The 20358-nt window shown below is 38.6% G+C and overlaps 1 protein-coding gene and 1 long non-coding RNA gene across 2 annotated transcripts in view; both read right to left on the bottom strand.

Annotated features, from left to right (window-relative positions):
* Nucleotides 1–6184: 6184 nt before the first annotated feature.
* On the bottom strand, nt 6185–9737 carry LOC148722416 (uncharacterized). The gene is made up of 3 exons (XR_015992317.1): nt 9181–9737; nt 8562–8608; nt 6185–7052 (listed from the first exon to the last, which is right to left on the bottom strand). It is a non-coding gene; the product is annotated as an uncharacterized LOC148722416 (long non-coding RNA).
* A 121-nt stretch (nt 9738–9858) lies between these two features.
* The window catches only part of LOC111323016 (uncharacterized), a 29462-nt gene continuing 18962 nt past the window's right edge, over nt 9859–20358 (bottom strand). Inside the window, exon 10 of the mRNA XM_088735458.1 lies at nt 9859–20229. Within this exon, the coding sequence (XP_088591584.1) occupies nt 20212–20229 (18 nt within the window). The 3' untranslated portion in view covers nt 9859–20211. The remainder of the gene's footprint in view (nt 20230–20358) is intronic.

Below are 20358 nucleotides of genomic sequence, written 5' to 3'. Positions count from 1 at the left end.
GTTGATCAATATCTTAACTATGATGTGCGTATTACTAAAACAGCCTCTAGTTGCATGAACCAGTTGGTACAGATAAGAAGAATTAAGCACCTTTTGGATAAGAAAACACTTTTATTACTTATAAATAGCTTTGTTTATAGTAAATTATTTTATTGTTCCTCAGTGTGGGGGAACACATCTAAGCGTAATCTACACAAACTACAGTTGGTACAAAATTTTGCTGCCAGAGTTGTATTAGTTTAAGGAAATTTGACCATATCTCTCAGGGGTGGAGATCTCTTAGATGGTTACAGAAAAGGTTTTATTTAATGATTTAGTTTTAGCATATAAAGGTGTCAATGGTTTAGCTCCAGACTATTTACGTAAATATTTTGTTAAGCGTTCAGCAGTTCACAAAAGGAACACAAAGGGATGTAATGATTTTGTGATCCCCCGATGTAGATTGTCGATGGACAAAGAACATTTTATATTCGCGGCCCACGGGAATGGAATAGGTCTACCTGACAACATTAGGAATACTAAAGATATTGATATTTTTAAGCGGAAACTTTTTATCAATATGTTCTTTATGTAGTAAATTTGGATATACTTTGAATGATTTTATATACATTTGATTTTAATTAAATTACAGTAAATAAGTTAGTTAACATTGTGACCGAAAAGCCCTGTTGAAGGGAGTCTCAATAAAGTATGTATGTATGTATGTATGTTCTCTTCTCAGTACCAAATCATGACAAAAAAGAGTCGAAAATTAGATATAAAACTTTTCAGGTATAGCAGAAAATTGAATATTGTTTAAACGCTGACAAATATTTTTAAAAATTATTTGATCATATTCGCAAGGTCTGTGGAGAATACATGCTTTACCAAAATTACATTCATTAGGTGAATAACATAGCTATTACTTGTCATTCAAAAGATTTTATTTTTCTAGTAGAGAGTATTTTTTTAAAGATATATTAATGAATGATCCATTTTCATATTGCATTGTGCACTCTAATTTATCCGTGCATACATGAAGTGTGGTGGTATCTCGATACTTACCAATGAATGATGAGATTCCATTATATCTGTAACCAATAACCAAAAATAAAAACAAAATCATTATTCGTACAAGAGGGCATTTGTTGTGTAAACTATTTGAGTATGATTTTAGGTGTGTAAAGTGAGATCAAAAATGAAGTTTCTCTTCTACAACTCTGCTTGCACCAAAAATATTGATAAATCTGTTATTCTGATAAATCAGTTTCCCTCCGTGCATGCAAGCCCTTTGCAAGTGGTTCTCTATCAGTAACAACTAACAGTAAGGTAGGGTAAGTAATCAGTAACAAGCAACACAACAAGTGACACGGTGTAATGTTTATGAGCATTTAACTCTCAGGAAACTTAGTGCTGTGTCAGTATCAGCTTTGCGAGTAGCCCGCAAACTGAGCAATAAAGGAAAATTGAAAGGTACTAATAATGGGTATTTGTGAAGAGTTGTCTGGTTTGATATTCATTTGCTTGTGAATGTCGTGAAGTTACAGCTAAATGCGCAATGAACAACTTTTTTACGGTGTTAATAGCAGCATCTCTTGACAATAATGTTGCCTGCAAAGTTTTAAACCAAAACGAAGGAAGGTGTATACGCGGTTTCACCATGTCAAGTACCAAACGATCGACTAGCTCGCTTGTAAAAATTAATCTCAAAATTATGGGCTTCCTTTAAACTTGTGAATGTTAGGTTTGACCTTTTAATCTGAATGGCATTAATTGCAATAGTACTTGAAAATTGATCAATAATATTGGTCTCGCCAATGAATTTTAGTTTCCTCTCCACTTCGTTTCTTAGCGGCAACCTCACACAGGGTGAGCAGCGGCGACGTCACTCCGAGGGGCGAAAAGTCTCTTGGGAACGGTCTCTTACGAACGGTTCGTGGTTTCCGAACAATCATTTCCCCTTCGACACGGCGGAAAGAAAATGAAATGCCTCTTGGTTTTACAAACATTTTATTCGTATTATTGAGCTAACCGCCGCCTGGTTAGCTCAATTGGGAGAGCACCGGACTGCTGTGCGGGAGGTCGAGAGTTCAATACCGGCCGGACCAACACTCAGGGTCTTAAAATTAACTGAGAAGAATATGCTTCCTTTCTTTAACATCAAGAAATGGTTAGATATTCTAGTCTTCTCGGATAGGGACGAATAAATGGAGGTCCCGTCTCCTGCAGGGTTGGGGTAGGAGACGTTAATTTCCCACGCACGAGATTACTGTGTGATGGATGTCCTCCCTGGGGTGGGTTAGGTGGGTAGTTTAGCGCTTTGGACAATTAGTGGATTTTAGCGCTATATAAATAAAATAATTATTATTATTATTATTATTATTATTATTATTAAAAAGGTGTGGTCTAAGGCAAAGTTCTATAACTTGAGAAACTTGTAATTTTGCCGTAGGTAAGACCAGAGTGGAAACGAAAACAAGTAAATTTGTCAGTTTTTCTAACGAAAAAAGAGGTTAATGGCAACATAAAATCCACACTGGCTTCTAAAGGTATATTCCTTAGTTTTGTTGAGAAGTTAGGAGATGTAGCTGATACTAAGTGATGGGTGACCCAAGTGATTGAAGGCAGCTTTCAATTCGTTCTAGTAGTCCTTCACTTTTTTTCCAAAACAACATCATGTTTCTGCGATTTTGCAGCGGGCTCCAGAGATGAGTTTCGTGGTGTGGAAACCAAAACAAGTACATTTGTCAGTTTATTGTAATGAGAAAATGTAACTACCAACATAAAATCCATATTGGCTTCTAAGGGTATATCCCATAGTTTTGTTGATATTGGAAGCAGTAAACGCCAACTTGGTTGTTTCCTCTCGAAAAGAGAAGTAAGGAGATGTAGTGGATACTAAGTGAAGGGTTACCCAACTGATCGAAGACAGCTTTCTTTTTCGTAGTCCTTCACTCTTTTCCCAAAATCTGTCTATTGTTGGCGTTAATGGATCACTTTGAAAACTGAGACACATCAAGAAACGTCCGATAAATCCATGTTGTGCGGCTATCTCTTACAGCGCTGCGCTGAAAATTAATAGTGAAGCCGCTCGGAAGGACAACCATGTAAACCTTTAACCTTCTACGGAATAAATTGCCTTGAGTGCGACAATCCACAGCACGACATATCCACAACACGGACACTTCCACAACCCGACACATCCACAACACAATCCACAGTAGGAAACTAAGCCGATGAAATTTGAAATTGAAAGTAAAATCAGAATAGCTAATATAGGTGGCCAATACCAGTTAAGTTCATGCTGTTTTTCATTAGTTTAAACCATTTCGTGGACAAGTGCTCTCGTCACGGTCTGATTGGCTGAACTATAACTCATAACTATGACTCCTGACATCCTATAGAGTGTTTTTCCTCCGGTGCTTATACATTTACATAATAAAAGTGGAATCAAACGATCACGAGAAAGGCGAATTTACATGTTTGCAGAAAGTTTTCTAAGTTAGAGTCAGTTAAGAGTGAGTAGGTAGTGTTAGGTTTGATTCGTAAAAGACTAAAATTTAAGATTAATACAGATTGAGTCTGATGCTCAGCTATCCATCCCGACTTAAATGAAAACTGGTGTCAGCCCAGAATGTGATTTTAACCTGTTTTCCAGAACATGTATGGAAATTAATTAATCTAAATTTTGCACGAAACTCACGCTGTTTTTGATAGTCTACAATAGTGTCGTGTCCGTTACCTTGTTCAGTATGCTCTCCAAGTCCTATTCATCGTCCTCGATGTTTTGTGGTCATGATCTCAAAATTTCAATGTAGAAGCTGCAGAAGATATGAAGAATGTGGTGTACAAGTCTTTTAAACTTTAACAACCAAAGTGAAAATCCCGTGACGTCGGCTGTTTCGCCATCATTCTGCAGTTGCATTATGGCGTGTTGTTGTTTTAAACCTTCGATTCAAAATAATAAAGTTTTGATTTAGGAAAGTCTAAAAAAAAACTTAAGCGGTTATAACGACATTCTTATTACCAATTAGACTGAGCAATTTGATCTTCCACATACAGCCATTTAACACTGTAGTTAATTTCCTTGTTACCAGTTCTATTGAAGTTAACGGCAAGGACTTTTAAGCAAAGCACGATAGTGACGTCAAGGATGACGCGGTGAACATGAAACAGGAGATTTCATGAGCAGAATAAAGGACCTTCACAGGCTTTGTTAAGCTTCCTTCACTTCTTAAGAGTCTTAAACGCACCGCTAAATCGCCCAATTTTCTGCATCCTGAGAACAGGAACCCTACGACAAACAATTCACGTTTCTATTTGTAACGTAACTCAGCCTTCTTAGTTTATCCTAAGGGAACGTTTGGGATAAAACTCTTCGAGCTCCTTTCTGAATTCTTTGAAGCAAATGAAAACCGATTGTTTCAACGACATTCCTTCGTTCTGCCTTTTAGTGTAGTCTACGGCATGTCTGGCCGCTTTCTGTTACTGTTGACCATTGCCACGCCATATTGAATAATTTTAGACGAAAGAGAGATAGAGAGCCCCGGTGCTTAGCCTGCAGAGCAGGTGTAATCTGATCGAGCGAGTGCTCAGTATTTCCTTAGCGAAAAATGACCGCCATCTTTGATTTTAATGGCAGCGGAAGACTGGGGAGGGAAAAATTTGTACTAAGGGAGTGAATGACAGTCAAATGTAAGGAGAGGGGCTGGGGTGGGAGAGTGAATGTTACGGCTTGCAAACTCCGTTCTTCCACGAACGGAGTGTCAGATTGGTGCGGTTCAGCTTTGGCTGTCAATCACATGCCAAATGCGTCATTTGGATATTTCACACTTGCGGGAAAAAGAGAAAGATGGTATACTCTGTTGATGGTTTCAGCTTCGAATCTGCTCTCGAGAATTTGGTATATATCGCGCATTGATTTCGGAAAGAAATAAATAAAAAGAAATTTCTATATTGGTTTTTGGAAAGGATCTACAAGCTGTGTTGTCAACCAGCTTTGCAACTTATGACGGAGAAACCTTCGAGCGTAGTTGTCGCTTGTCCCCTTCGAAGTACATTTTACGATCAAATGGAAGCATCTTCGTTGGGATTAACAGCAGCTACGCTTATTCTCGTTTGGAGGATAGAGAGTGCGGCAATGAAGAGAATTTGCCAACACCATTTCACCGAAAGACGCCGGTTCGCATTAAACAGATTTTGTCCGGTTAACCTTCCAGTGAAGTTGTTTATTTGCTTCAAGGTATCGTTTACGATCAAATGGAAGAAACATTGTCAAATGATTATTGGCAACTACACTCAAGGATTTTCGTTTGGAAAATATATAGCGTAGCAAATATTAGCTCATATCTGTGACCATGGAGGAGGTTTTGTAGAGGTCGATAGAAGCCATTTCCTTCCTAACTGAAAAAAAAACTGCTTCACCGTTCACTCATCGGCTCTACGGGTGTTTGTTTGTTTGTTTGTTTTTCTTTTTTGTCAGAAGACAGTGCTACCGGGTTTTGAATAACTTATTTTGCTTGAGTACCTGCTCATTTCCGGAAATGGAGTGAAGCGCAACTAATCAGTGGGTGTTTTGCTTTAACAGCCTCGTCGGACAGGCGTCTTCTCGCCTCTTCCCGCCCCCCTCCCCCTACCGTCGACAATGAATTAAACATGGCCGATTAAGTAAACGATCGCGAGCTTCTTAACGTTAACTCGGCCTAACAAGACGCCTGCATTGCAGGCTACCCGTTGCTGGAACGGGGGGAGAGGGTGAAGAAGTCGTTTCTTTGGCGCATCCTGTGGCTAGAAATACTGTAGTTTCATTTAAATCTCTCGGGATGGTGACACAACAATTTGGTCCTGTCACAGGAACAGGATTCATTCAGCACTTACACAGCTACTTTCCTCAGCTTTGCATTGATCCGTAGCTTGTATTAGGTGGCTTTCTTATTAGTTGGTCATATAAGGTTAGTTTCGATCGTTGCAGTAAATGAAACAAAAATTGCTGCGAGGTTTCCTTTTGCAAAAATTTGGAGTGTATGTCAATTTACGTTGACCCACAAGCCAAGTGAAGATTTTGCGTCTCCATGTTTTAATCCTTCTTAATTTTCTTCTGTAAAATATTTCTGAAAATATTAATCTGAGCTACTATCCTATCAAATACCGGTTCAACTGGTGTCCTTAAAGCTCTCAATCATTCGCATTTTAAAGTGCTCCAGAGTCAAAAATTGGCGTTTTTATTGTGGGCTAATTTCTTTACAGAATGTCGAATTGGGTCAAGTTAAAACCCTTTTCGCCATTAAAAACTCAAAACAAACCTTCAATGACCAGCTTTTATTGCTTCAAAGTTGTCCGCCATTCCTGAAAAAATGTTCTTGCCGAGCTTGCAATCGTACCTCAGAAAAAGTCATCATGACGTCAAAGGCTCAACACATTTATGCTTAGCTTTCAGTACAACTCTCTTCGTTCGCTGCACAGAGAACCCCATATATTACCTTTTTGAGAACTGTTTCGTTGTCAGTCGTGAAATGTCGACTTTCTCTGACGATGAATTGTCCCATAAATCATTTGAAGCTTCTGACGGATAGTTTTGCGTCGGAGAAACGATATATTTTTGCAATGAGAATAAAGATAAAGACAGAACGGCACGGACTACCCATGTGGTTTTTGTGGTCGCGTCGCTTTATCGCCTTCAAATTGTATTTTTGCTTGTCGTAAGGGATTTTCCCTTTTTGTAAGAGATGATCGGATGGTATAAAAAAAAAAACTGTCTTCGCAACCTCGTCCCCAAGGTCTCTCATCTTCCCGCCCCCTCTCTCCATGGGCAAGGAAAATGAGAGACCCTGGGAACGAGGTTGCGGTAATAGCTGATTTTGTATCAAGACGGATTAGGAGTTTGTGAGAGCCATTTCTAAGTCAAGCCATCAATGTTTTTCCCTTTTTTTTCTCTTTTTCCCTCTAACCCTTTCCTGCGTGTTTTTTACCATCGGTACTTTGAGCCGGGTTTGAAGTGAATTCTGTTGTCGAGTTGCACCTTGGCCTCTTCTGTTTTTTCTGTCTCACTCATGATGATTGTTGTTGAGTTGATTCTGTGGGTTTAAAGCAGAGTTTTTTCAACTCTTTTAGACCCGTGACCTCGATTGCGTTACAAAGTATTTTTTGGCTTAGATACTGAGTAATCTCTGCAAGTTGTGTTATGACAATTTTCCAAGTAGGGTAATAGAAGACTGAAAAGGTGGCATCCAGTTTGATATGAAACGGATGTGGTTCTTTATTTTGTCCGTGAAAGGTGTATTGGAGGCGCATTCCGGCCTTGCGAATAAATCTCGCAAGAGTTGACCTGATTTTAAACACCTCTGATCTAGATCGGGCTGGTTTGTCAAGATTTCGCCAATTAACGTTTGAATGGTGTTCGTAATTCTTGTTGGTTAATTAATAAGATACTGAAACCCTTAAGTTTCTCCCAACCCCCCATGTAGAACTTTTCCCTCTGCCCTAGTAATGAAGGAGGAAAGTTTCTGAGTTCGAAGAACCTGAGGTGGATTCCCCGTGACGAAGAGCCACCACTCTAGACGTCAGCATACGGTGACCAATTCACATCATAAACACAATTTATAGAACCAAATTCCCTCTTCCTTATCTAGTTAAGTCTATCCATATTTGGGTCTTTTAACGAAATCCAAATTTACCTTCTGAAGAGCCACCCAGTTACAGATATCGTTCAGTTCATCATCTTTCAGTAACTGCGTTACCTTATATGGTAGGGTATAAACACCGATAACTATACCATCCCTGGTTCTCAAGCTAATTTCAAAAGCAATATGCTCAAATTTCTTGTGTTTCTTGTCACGTTTCCACCTCTTGTAGTGTAGGGATGAGGATACGAAAGCCATAATACCTCCCTAACCATAGCACTATTATTGCAATTAATTAAACCTATAAATTTTAATGAAGTTATGGTGAATCTACTTTGGTTTTGCCTGCGAAAATGAGCTGTATCTTCGACGCTAGCATAATCTCTCGAATTTCTGAAAATTTATTTTCAACATTGTTCATGTTTACATGGCACAATATCGATGTGTTTTCCAACTCCCGAGTCCAATTTCGATCCTGGGCCATCAAGCCATGTTGATGAAACGTTCAGCTCATCTTTCTTCGAGCTTGAGCGATTGCTGCATTCTTTTGAATCAGGCGAAACGGTAATGCTTTCACAATGTGTTGGGGGAAGGTATTTTCAGTTAGCAGACGTTTTTTATGATGGTGCAATGGTGAAAACCGGCAATAGTCCTTCAACAAAGGGCGCATTTTTTACTGAACTTCTATTCACTGCAGCAGGTCTGGATTCGATTTAACGTCTCCACTCATGGCTGTTCTAGCTTTTGGAGATTGGAAACCGCCGGAACTTTCACGTCGGTTCACGGCCAGAATGCAAGATGCAAGACGGTTAGGATGAAACGTTGAGAAAAACTCGTTATGATCTTGAAAGTGATGCCTCATCCATTCGGTCTCGACATTCGCTAACTTAAAGATAGCCTTGTAATATCTAGACGTAATAAGACCAGAAAAAAGTATATAGTTTGAAAATGATGAAGCCTCACCTTGGCGTGTTTGGTCCATTGTTTTGACTTGGTGACTCGTTTGATGACTGTATAATGAAATTTAAAAGTTTACAGCTTTAAGAGTTTACTTTATTGGCGATGTTAGTACATATTGCAATTCAATTCGGCAGTCGTTTGTCTTCGAGTTCTGTTGCAAGTTTTGTGGGATCATTTGGATTATAAAACTTTTCTCATATAAGAATCCCTTATATTTTAGTCTCAACTGAAACAGTTGTCAATCCCTCACCAGTTGAAAACTAGCTTGTTACTGTAAAAATTTTACAACGTACCGTTGTGACTTTTTTTCGTCTAATTTCTGATGTTTTATCACTTTCGACTGCCCTAAGGTGATTCCTAAGTATTGCACTGCCTATTCTGTTCTGCACATGGACAGAATAGACAAATAATGAGGCGAATAAGACGAATAAGTGCACAAATTCCGAGAAAACCGTTTTGTTTTTGTCAATCAATGGACGAGGTAAACAGGTATGAAGGTCTTGAACGAGCACAATGACCTATCTCTTTTAACTATAGTTCTCGAAACAGCGATTAGCGGGGGACATTCAATGAATGTTTCAAAGAAATCGTTTGACAATTTACATTTTCTTTTCTTTCTCACCTTAAGCGACGATGTGCAATAGTTAAGAGAAACAGGCTTTTCCCCACCCATTCTCCCCACGCTCGCTTTTCCTGTTTTCTTTTCTTCCTCTACTAGAGAGCCTGTTCACAGGTTAAACCTTCATGAAGAGTCGTCATACCCAACTTGCTGTTAAGCTACCTTTTGAGGTGGTAGGGAACGAGAACGTATACTGGGGACGTATTCCCATGATCAAAGTAAAGTAATGAGAAAATCATTAAAACAAGAGCTTTTTAGCCGATTGATTAAACTTGAGTCTCTCACTTCTTCCTCTGTTTTCTGCTCCTTAGCAATATTTTTGGATTTGATTCCGTGACTATAGAAGATTTCAGCGCTGTTATTTTTAAGTCGTAACTAACTTGAACGACTGCCTTACGTTAAATTGAGAAAGGAAACGTGACCGCCAGTCGAGAGTTTGTTCACAGGCTAGGCTCTCCGCGACAAAATATAGTTCCTTATTCCTTAGAAACGTACCCTTTGAAATGGTAAGGAGCGCAGTCGTATACTCGGAGACGTATTCCTGCGATTGAACCAAAAGAGTGAAAAACTTTTAAAGAATGGCCTAAGACACGAAAGTCTGCATAACGCTATTTAAGAACAAGAAACTTGACCAATAGTATGAGATAACCGCTCAAGTGCAGCACTTCTTAAAAACGTACCTCAAGTAATACGCTTTTATTCCCATTTTTGTCTCATGGTAACCATCCAGATGGGGAAAATGCCTGATAAAGTGTATGAATCTTTCTTTTCTCTGCATTTTAGATTTATGGACTTACGAAGTAGATTTTCAACTCTTATTTCACGGTAAAAATCAAGCCAAATCATCTTCAACAAAACCGTCCGCTTGAGGATCGTAATGGCTAAATCAATGAACTAACCATTGCAGAGAGGATCAAACTTAAAGTGCGCAAGATACTAACGTAATCATTGTAGAGAGGATCAAACTTAAAGTGCACAAGATACTAACGTAACAATCGCATACAAGATAAAAACTCAACATGGGCAAGATACTAGCGCAACCATTGCAGAAAGGACCGAACTTAAAGTGCGCAAGATACTAACGTAACCATTACATAGAGGATCAAACCTGAAGTGCGCAAGATGCTAACGTAACCATTGCATACAGGATCAAACTTAAAGTGCGCAAGATACTAACGTAACCATTGCAGGGATGATAAAACTTAAAGTGCCCTATATACTAACGTAACCATTGCAGAGAAGATCAAACTCAAAGTGTTCAAGATACTAACGTAATCATTTCAGAGATGATCAAACCTAGAGTGCGCAAGATACTAACGTAACAATTGCATAGAAAATAAAACTCAAAGTGCGCAAGATACTAACTTAACAATAGCAGAGAGGACCAAACTTAACGTGCGCAAGATACTAACGTAACAATTCCATAGAAGATCAAACTTAAGTGCACAAGATAGCAACGTAACCATTGCAGAGAGGATCAAACTCAAAGTGCGCAAGATACTAACTTAACAATAGCAGAGAGGACCAAACTTAAAATGCCCAAGATACTAGCGTAACAATTGCATAGAAAATCAAACTCAAAGTGTGCAAGATACTAACCTAACCATTGCAGAGATGATCAAACTTAAAGTGCGCAAGGTACTAACGTAACAATTGCAGAGAGGATCAAAATTAAAGTGCGCAAGATACTAACGTAACCATTGCAGAGATGATGAAACTTAAAGTGCGCAAGGTACTAACGTAAAAATTTCATGGAAGATCGAACTTAAAGTGCGCTAGATACTGATGTAATAATTGCAGAGATGGTCAAACTTAAAGTGCGCAAGATACTAGCGTAACAATTGCAGAGAGGATCAAGTTTAAAGTCCGCAAGATACTAAGGTAACCATTGTAGAGATGATTAAACTTAAAGTGGGCAAGATACTAGAGAAACCATTGTAGAGATGTTGAAAGTTAAAGTGCACAAGATGCTAACGTAACAATTTGCATAGAAGATTAAACTTAAAGTGCGCAAGATACTAACGTAACCATTGCAGAGAGGATAAAACTTAAAGTGCGCAAGATACTAACGTAACAATTGCAGAAAGCATCAAATTTAAAGGGCGCAAGATACTAAGGTAACCATTGCAGAGATGATCGAACTTAAAGTGCGCAAGGTACTACCGTAACCATTGTAGAGATATTGAAAGTTAAATTGCACAAGATGCTAACGTAACCATTGCAGAGAGGATCAAACTTAAAGGGCACAAGATACTAACGTAATCATTGCAGAGAGAATTTAACTTAAATGCGTAAGATATTAGCATAACAATTACATAGAAGATCAAACTCAAAGTGCGCAAGATACTAACGAAACCATTGCAGAGATGATTAAACTAAAATTACGCAGGATACTAACGCAACGATCGCAAATAGGATCAAAATTGAGGTACGCAAGATGCTAACGTGACAGTTGCAGAGAGAAGACGAGTGAGGTGTTACAAGTACACACTTAAATCTTGTGACATGGCAACATAACAGTTGCAGAGAGGATAAACTTGAAAGTGCTCGGGGAGCAAATGCAACAATTGGTACATGCACAGACATATCAGACGATATTAGACAAGTGAGGAGTTACATGTATTTGAGGAAACTTATTTTTCATCCTAAAATAACAAAATGAAGACAAATAGGTTAGTGTAACTTGCCAATAGCCAATAAAAGCTTAAAGGGGCTATGTCATGCTGTGACAGTATTAAACGTGTTTACATTGTTCTAAGCACTGTAAACACAAAACCGATGATAATAGAGGAAAGAAATATTAACTACCGACAGAACATTTCTTAGAAGTAGAGATGTTTCTAGGTGACACCATGCATCTGGTTTCATTTAAAGAATTTCAAACAAAGAAAGCTCCACACCACGCACTTTAAGTTTGATCCTCTCTGCAACGATTACGATAGTATCTTGCGCACTTTGAGTTTAACCATCTCTGCAATTGGTACGCTAGTATCTTGCGCATTTTGAGTTTGCTTCGCTGGAATGGTTACGTTAGTATCTTACGCACTTTAAATTTGATCCCCTCCGCATCGATTACGTTAGTATCTTGTGCACTTTGAGTTTTATCCACTCTGCAATGGTTACGTTAGTATCTTCGGCACATTAAGTTTTATCTTCTATGCAATGGTTACGTTAGTATCTTGCGCACTTTAAGTTTGATCCTCTCTGCAATGGTTAAGTTAGTATCTTGCGCACTTTAAGTTTGATCCTCTCTGGAATGGTTACGTTAGTATCTTGGGCACATTAAGTTTTATCTTCTATGAAATGGTTACGTTAGTATCTTGCGCACTTTAAGTTTGATCCTCTCTGGAATGGTTTCGTTAGTATCTTGGGCACATTAAGTTTTATCTTCTATGCAATGGTTACGTTAGTATCTTGCGCCCTTTAAGTTTGGTCATTTCTGCAATGATTACGTTAGTATGTTGCGCACTTTAAGTTTTATCTTCTATGCAATTGTTACGTTAGTATCTTGCACACTTTAAGCTTCATCTTCTATGCAATGTTTACGTTAGTATCTTGCGCACTTTAAGGTTGATCCTCTCCACAATGGTTACGTTAGTATCTTACGCACTTCACGTTTGATCCTCTCCAGAATTGTTACGTTAGTATCTTGCGCACTTCAAGTTTGATTCTCTCTGCCATAGCTAAGTTAGTATCTTGCGCACTTTAAGTTTGATCTTCTATGGAATTGTTACGTTAGTATCTTGCGAACTTTAAGTTTGACCCTCTCTGCAATGGTTACGTTGGTATCTTGCGCACTTTACGCTTGATCCTCCCTACAATTCTTACGTTAGTATCTTCTGCACTTAAAGTTTGATTGTCTCTGCTATAATTAAGTTAGTATCTTGCACACTTTAAGTTTGATCTTCTATGGAATTGCTACGTTAGTATCTTACGCACTTTAAGTTTGATCCTCTCTACAATGGTTACGTTAGTATCTTGCGCACTTTAAGTTTTGATCTTCTATGGAATTGGTACGTTAGTATCTTGCGCACCTTAAGTTTGACCCTCTCTGTAATTGTTGCGTTAGTATCATCCGTAATTTAAGTTTGATACTCTCTACAATGGTTACGTTAGTATCGTGCGCATTTCAAATTTGATTCTCTCTGCCATAGTTAAGTTAGTACCTTCCGCGCTTTCAGTTTGATCTTCTATGGAATTGTTACGTTAGTATCTTGCGCACTTTAAGTTTGACCCTCTCTGCAATGGTTACGTTAGTATCTTGCGCACTTTACGTTTGATCCTCTCTACAATGGTTACGTTAGTATCTTCTGCACTTCAAGTTTGATTCTCTCTGCCATAGTTAAGTTAGTATCTTGCACACTTTAAGTTTTTTAAGTTTGATCTTCTATGGAATTGCTACGTTAGCATATTACGCACTTTAATTTTGATCCTCTCTACAATGGTTACGTTAGTATCTTGCGCACTTTAAGTTTTGATCTTCTATGGAATTGGTACGTTAGTATCTTGCGCACTTTAAGTTTGACCCTCTCTGTAATTGTTACGTTAGTATCTTCCGTAATTTAAGCTTGATACTCTCTACAATGGTTACTATTTAGTATCTTGCGCATTTCAAATTTGATTCTCTCTGCCATAGTTAAGTTAATATCTTCCGCGCTTTCAGTTTGATCTTCTATGGAATTGTTACGTTAGTATCATGCGCACTTTAAGTTTGACCTTCTCTGCAATGGTTACGTTAGTATCTTGCGCACTTTAAGTTTGATGCTCTCTACAATGGTTACGTTAGAATCTTGCGCACTTCAAGTTTGATTCTCTCTGCCATAGTTAAGTTACTATCTTACGCACTTTAAGTTTGATCTTCTATGGAATTGTTACATTACTCTCTTGCGCACATTAAGTTTGATCCTCTGTGCAATGATTACGTTAGTATCTTAAGCACTTTGACTTTGATCTTCTATGCAATTGTTATGTTAGTAACTTCCGCACTTAAAGTTTGATCATCTGAGCAATGGTTACGTTAGTATCTTGCGCACTTTAAGTTTGATCATCTCTGTAACTGTTACGTTAGTTTCTTGCGCACTTGAAGTTTGATCATCTCTGCAATGATTACGTTAGTATTTCGCGCACTTTAAGTTTCATCCTCTCTGCAATGGTTGCGTTAATAACTTGCGCACTTTAAGTTTGATCATCTCTGCAATAGTTACGTTAGTATATTGCGCACTTTAAGTTTGATCCTGTCTGGAATGGTTACGTTAGTACCTTGCGCACTTTATGTTTTATCCTCTCTGCAATGGTTACGTCAGTATCTTTGGCACATTAAGTTTTATCTTGTATGCAATGGTTACGTTGTTATCTTGCGCACTTTGAGTTTGATCTTCTATGCACTTGTTACATTAGTATCTTGCGCACTTTAAGTTTGATTCTCTCTGCCATAGTTAAGTTAGTATCTTGCGCACTTTAAGTTTGATCTTCTATGGAATTGTTACGTTACACTCTTGCGCACATTAAGTTTGATCCTCTGTGCAATGATTACGTTAGTATATTAAGCACTTTGACTTTGATCTTCTATGCAATTGTTATGTTAGTATCTTCCGCACTTAAAGTTTCATCATCTGAGCAATGGTTACGTTAGTATCTTGCGCACTTTGAGTTTTATCTTCTATGCAATTGTTACGTTAGTATCTTGCGCACTTTAAGTTTGATCATCTCTGTAACTGTTACGTTAGTTTCTTGCGCACTTGAAGTTTGATCATCTCTGCAATGATTACGTTAGTATTTCGCGCACTTTAAGTTTCATCCTCTCTGCAATGGTTGCGTTAATAACTTGCGCACTTTAAGTTTGATCATCTCTGCAATAGTTACGTTAGTATATTGCGCACTTTAAGTTTGATCCTGTCTGGAATGGTTACGTTAGTACATTGCGCACTTTATGTTTTATCCTCTCTGCCATGGTTATGTTAGTATCTTGCGCACATTAAGCTTTATCTTGTATGCAATGGTTACGTTGTTATCTTGCGCACTTTGAGTTTGATCTTCTATGCACTTGTTACATTAGTATCTTGCGCACTTTAAGTTTGATCTTCTATGGAATTGTCACGTCAGTATCATGCGCACTTTAATTTTGATCCTCTCTACAATGGTTACGGTTGAATCTTGCGCACTTCAAGTTTGATCCTCTCTGCCCTAGTTAAGTTAGTATCTTGTACACTTTACGTTTGATCTTCTATGGAATTGTTACGTTACTCTCCTGCGCACTTTAAGTTTGATCCTCTATGCAATGATTACGTTAGTATCTTAAGCACTTTGACTTTGATCTTCTATGCAATTGTTATGTTAGTATCTTCCGCACTTAAAATTTGATCATCTGAGCGATGGTTACGTTAGTATCTTGCGTACTTTGAGTTTTATCTTCTACGCAATTGTTACGTTAGCATCTTGCACCCTTTAAGTTTAATCCTCTCTGCAATAGTTACGTTAGTATCTTGCGCACTTGAAGTTTGATAATCTCTGCAATGATTACGTTAGTATCTTGCGCACTTCAAGTTTCATCCTCTCTGCAATGGTTGCGTTACCATCTTGCGCACTTTAAGTTTGATCGTCTTTGCAATAGTTACGTTAGTATCTTGCGTACTTTAAGTTTGATCCTCTCTGGAATAGTTACGTAAGTATCTTGCGCACTTTAAGTTTTATCCTCTCTGCAATGGTTACGTTAGTATCTTGCGCACATTAAGTTTTATCTTGTATAAAATGGTTACGTTGTTATCTTGCGCACTTTGAGTTCGATCTTCTATGCACTTGTTACATTAGTATCTTGCGCACTTTAAGTTTGATCTTCTATGCAATTTTTACGTAAGTATCTTGCACATTTTAAGTTTGATCATCTCTGCATTGATTACGTTACTATCTTGCGCATTTTAAGTTTAATCCCTTCTGCAATGGGTACGCTAGTATCTTGCCCACTTTGAGTTTTAACTTCTATGCGATTGTTACCAGGAGAAGACACACAGAGGTTGCACTGTAAGTATCCTAGAGACCTTCATATAATTCCTTATAATTTTATTATAAGGAATTGTATGGAGCTTTTCTAGTGTTAGTCGTGGCGCGGCGGGTGTTGTCATGTATGATCCTCGCGAGGATCATATTTGACAACACCCACCGCGCCTCGACTAATGGTAAAAAAAACTCCTTACAATTCCTTATAATTCTATTATAAGTAATTGTATGGAGCTCTCCGAGATACCCCGTGTGTCTTCTCATGTTAGCATCTTGTGCACATTTTAAGGTTTTTTTCCCTGCTGGAAAAGGGTTAAGGAATTAATTAATAAAATCTTCCTTTTGTCCCTATATTGCTATTTTCATGTGTCTAACTATGCAAGCTGTTAAATACTTATGACATTAGTAAAACTAGAAAGTTTTGTGCTAATCTTAGTAAAGAATAGGGATTTAGAAGGGGAGGGTAGTTCTTAAAAGACTTCCAGGGCTAAATTTGGAATTGGAAACAAAAGTGAAGGTAACAGTTTTTAAATTATCAGGTTAGTGCAAAATGTTTTGGGCTCACCAAGACCAGTGCCATCTGGCTACTTGCCCCAGGGTGCTGGAGGGCGATGAGAATTCTTGTCGCTTGACTTGTGGTTGCTCAAACCCTAACCCAACTGTAACCCTAACCCTACACTGTAACCCTAACCCTAAACTGTAACCCTAACATCAAAATACTAGAAAAAGATCAATGGATTTCTGCAACCCCAACTCTAACCATTGGGTTAAGTCGATACTCGCCATAGCTGTCTCCTTATTGTGTCAAATGCCTTAGTCAGGTGATTTTGATTTTTTTCATTATTTAATTAAGCTTCATCTGCTACGCAATTTTTACGTTAGTATCTTGCGCACTTTAAGTTTGACCCTCTCTGCAATGGTTACGTTAGTATCTTGCGCACTTCAAGATTGATCTGGTCTGGCAAAACCGATTAAACCACAAAGGTGTAATTAGGTTATATGGGGAAGGAAAGGCCTTCTTTTGCACAATCTGTTTCATTTCCTTTATTTTATGTTTATACTTACGGCAAGCTGTGCAAATCTAGAAGTAGTAATTATGACTCTAAAAATATTTCTCCATTTTCCTGTCAAATCCCAACCATAATCTAAACTTAAATTCATATAGAACCTCTTCGTGTTAGGAGATGTTTGCCGCAGAGGAGAAAGGAGACCGCAAGCCAACCCCATAACTCAGGGAACTCGGATTTCTCCATACGTTTTCCCTAGGTGCAACAGAGAGGCCACTTGAGTCTTGCAGCCCTTGACAACACGATAAATCACAGCTGACCAACAGTTTTTAAGAGCAATACCCATCATAATCCCTAAAAAAGCAACCTTAACTTGACATCGATGAAATACTTCTGTTCAGGTTGTCGAAACGTCACTCACTGTCACCAACCGTCGTCTTTTTTAAGACAGTTTTTATCCAAACGATCAAACTACACGATCGAAAGTGCAATCAGTTTTTAATATCACTTTTCGTTAGCTCGCTACAAGCTGTTCGCATTGTTTCCAGGGTTAGGACGAACACCATCTCAAAATAGCTTGATGTAAAGATATATATGATGCCCAGTTGATAATTTAAAGGAATTTTATTTAAATATCGCTTCATGCATAAGTCCCTTTCAAATCTACTGAAATCTTTCTGTACACTTCAATTACTACATGTCCTAGTGTTGAGTTAAGTGAAAACGCTTTTACAATCTCTGTCCTTTCTAACGAGCTTCCCACTTTTATAAACCCCCGTCCAGAGTTTCAAGTTTTAAGTTTGTATAGATCTCCAAACCAAATACAGTTCAGATGAAAACTAACAACTCGCATCTTGGTTTTCAGTCTTGAACTTGCAACAAGCTCTCTTCTTTGTAATGGCCCTCCCTTCCTCTCTTTTATCTCCCCTTTCTAATGAGTCTCTCCCCGCTAGAGCTAAGAAAATTAATAACGAGAGGGGTATGAGACCGGTTTTGGTTTCGTAAACCCATCCTTAGTCACTTCACTTAATGAATACCTTGGTGCATGGAATGAAAGAGACCACTCATGTTTTTGAAGCCAGACCCGGACTTACCACATACCGGCAAGCCAGACAGGAGTATATTTATTTTATCCCTAATCCTCGGGTCAGTTTTCATATTGGGCAAAAATCGCTCGTGAAAAAGCCAGTGTTGGTCTGATGACGAATGCGTATTTGTGACTAGCTTTTTGAAATCATTATCATTAGAACCTACCATGAATGGATGAAACTCTTGAGCTAGCTTTTTTCCACTGGCTTTACTTCTTTTCGACGGAAATAAGCGGAGGACAAGCATCGACGCTGGTGGGAGTATTGCACGATGTCTTTTGCACCAGGTGACATAAAGTGGCCAATGAAATCGTGCGAAAATTCTGTCATGGGCGAATTATGTTTGTGGCTACCTGAGAGAACCGCCGTCATTGTGTCACATTTACACCCCTTTTTCGACCTGTTCTTTGTCATCCTAAAACATTTCGCCTCCTTTTTCATTTCCTCTCATCGCATCTTTTCTTTTATTAATATTTCAAGGCGATACACAAGACTAAAAAAAACTCAAAATAATATTTTGGTTCCCAGTCTCCCTGTTCGCGATTCTTCAGTGTTTTACATTCGCAGGTGCGCCACGCCACACGGCTGTTTCAAAACGCCCGCCAGTGGAAATTTAGTTCGCGCATGTCAGATTTACATTTTCAATTTGAAACCGCTGAAAATGTACGCTGAACGGCTCAACAAGAAAGAACCCACTGATAACTAAGTCACAAAAAGTATATGCGCAGAGTCCAAGGAAATAGCTAACTTATGCGCATACATTGTTTTTTGCTTCTCTGGTTAATGTTCGCCTAGGAATTATTGCGTGTGCGGGATAGTTAACTATGCGACGGCTGAAAGGCACCTTGTTTTGACGCGAAATGATTTATGACCTCTTAGAGGTCTTCATATTTTCAGGCAAGATTCTGATTGATTCGAATTTTTCTGTCAATAAAGAAACAACTCTGGCTTTATATCTCTCCTTTGAAGCAAGTTTCTGTACAAAGACGTTTTAATCCGAATTGTTTTGAGCAGTGTAATCCGCGCTTACTTTTCACCACCGAAATAGTAAATATGGCGCCCATTTCCTCTTTGACCTCGAACAAATTCCCCTAAACTACGCCAATTTATCTTTTTGATACAATCATGCTCACCCATGGGCCAAGTAAAGAATACAAGATGTATGACAAACTGCTAAAATATCCACGGCCATCTATTACGTGCAGGAAAGTCGCACTACATGCGTGTGATCTCCTCCCCAAAAACTGTACGTCATCGATCTGTCACGGGAAGCTACGGAAATAGTGAAAGCACGGACAAGACGTTTCTTTTGGTGGAAATTTCGATCACGATCAGGGACAATAAACCTTTCAATTATATTTTTTTCTTTGATCTGGTGGATAAATCGTTCTTCTTGGCATGATTCACATGGTTTACTGCGAGTATTCCCTTCCTCTTCAAATGGAACGCGCTACTAGCAAAATTGCAAATATTCCCGCACCCCTGAAGAACCGATCGAGAGAGATAGACACCCCTTCCTGAAACAAGGTAAAAACCCAAAGGGTGTACCCTTCTGAAGCAAGAAGGTCGCAAAAAGGAATTTCGAAACATTTCTTTAGTCAATATTTAGTATTGCGTTGCTCACATCCAAGTTTAATTTAGGACTCGGTTCGGATATACATTTAGATGGCTACGTTTGGTCTCTCTGAACATCGAAAATTATTACAAAAAATTTGCCGAATTTGTGGACAGCGATTGTAGAGGACAAAAGATACGAGAACAGTTTTCTCTGCGCTGATAAGATAGAGATAATTTTTACAGCCTTTGGTGTTTGTAAAGATGACCTTGACACGTGCCCTCCCAAGTTCTGCCACAAGTGCTTCAAGTTGCTCTAAGAGGCACATGCCTTGCAATCAATGTGTGGCCTCAACACAAACGAACTTGAAACTATAAGATCTGTAGTTCCTTCAAAGATCATCAGAAACCTGGTAGGAAGAAGAAGAAGAGTAAACCTGGAGTAAAACTCAGAGGACTCTGCTGGACCCAAGGAACAAGTAGAAATGGTGGAAGGGATGTCTAGTACTTTAAGCTTTCAACCACCCCAGCCACATTCT

Source organism: Stylophora pistillata, chromosome 10, assembly GCF_964205215.1.
Source record: "Stylophora pistillata chromosome 10, jaStyPist1.2, whole genome shotgun sequence".
NCBI lineage: Eukaryota > Metazoa > Cnidaria > Anthozoa > Scleractinia > Pocilloporidae > Stylophora > Stylophora pistillata.
The sequence above is the reverse complement of the archived record's forward strand: the minus strand, read 5'-3'. Positions and strand labels throughout refer to the sequence as shown.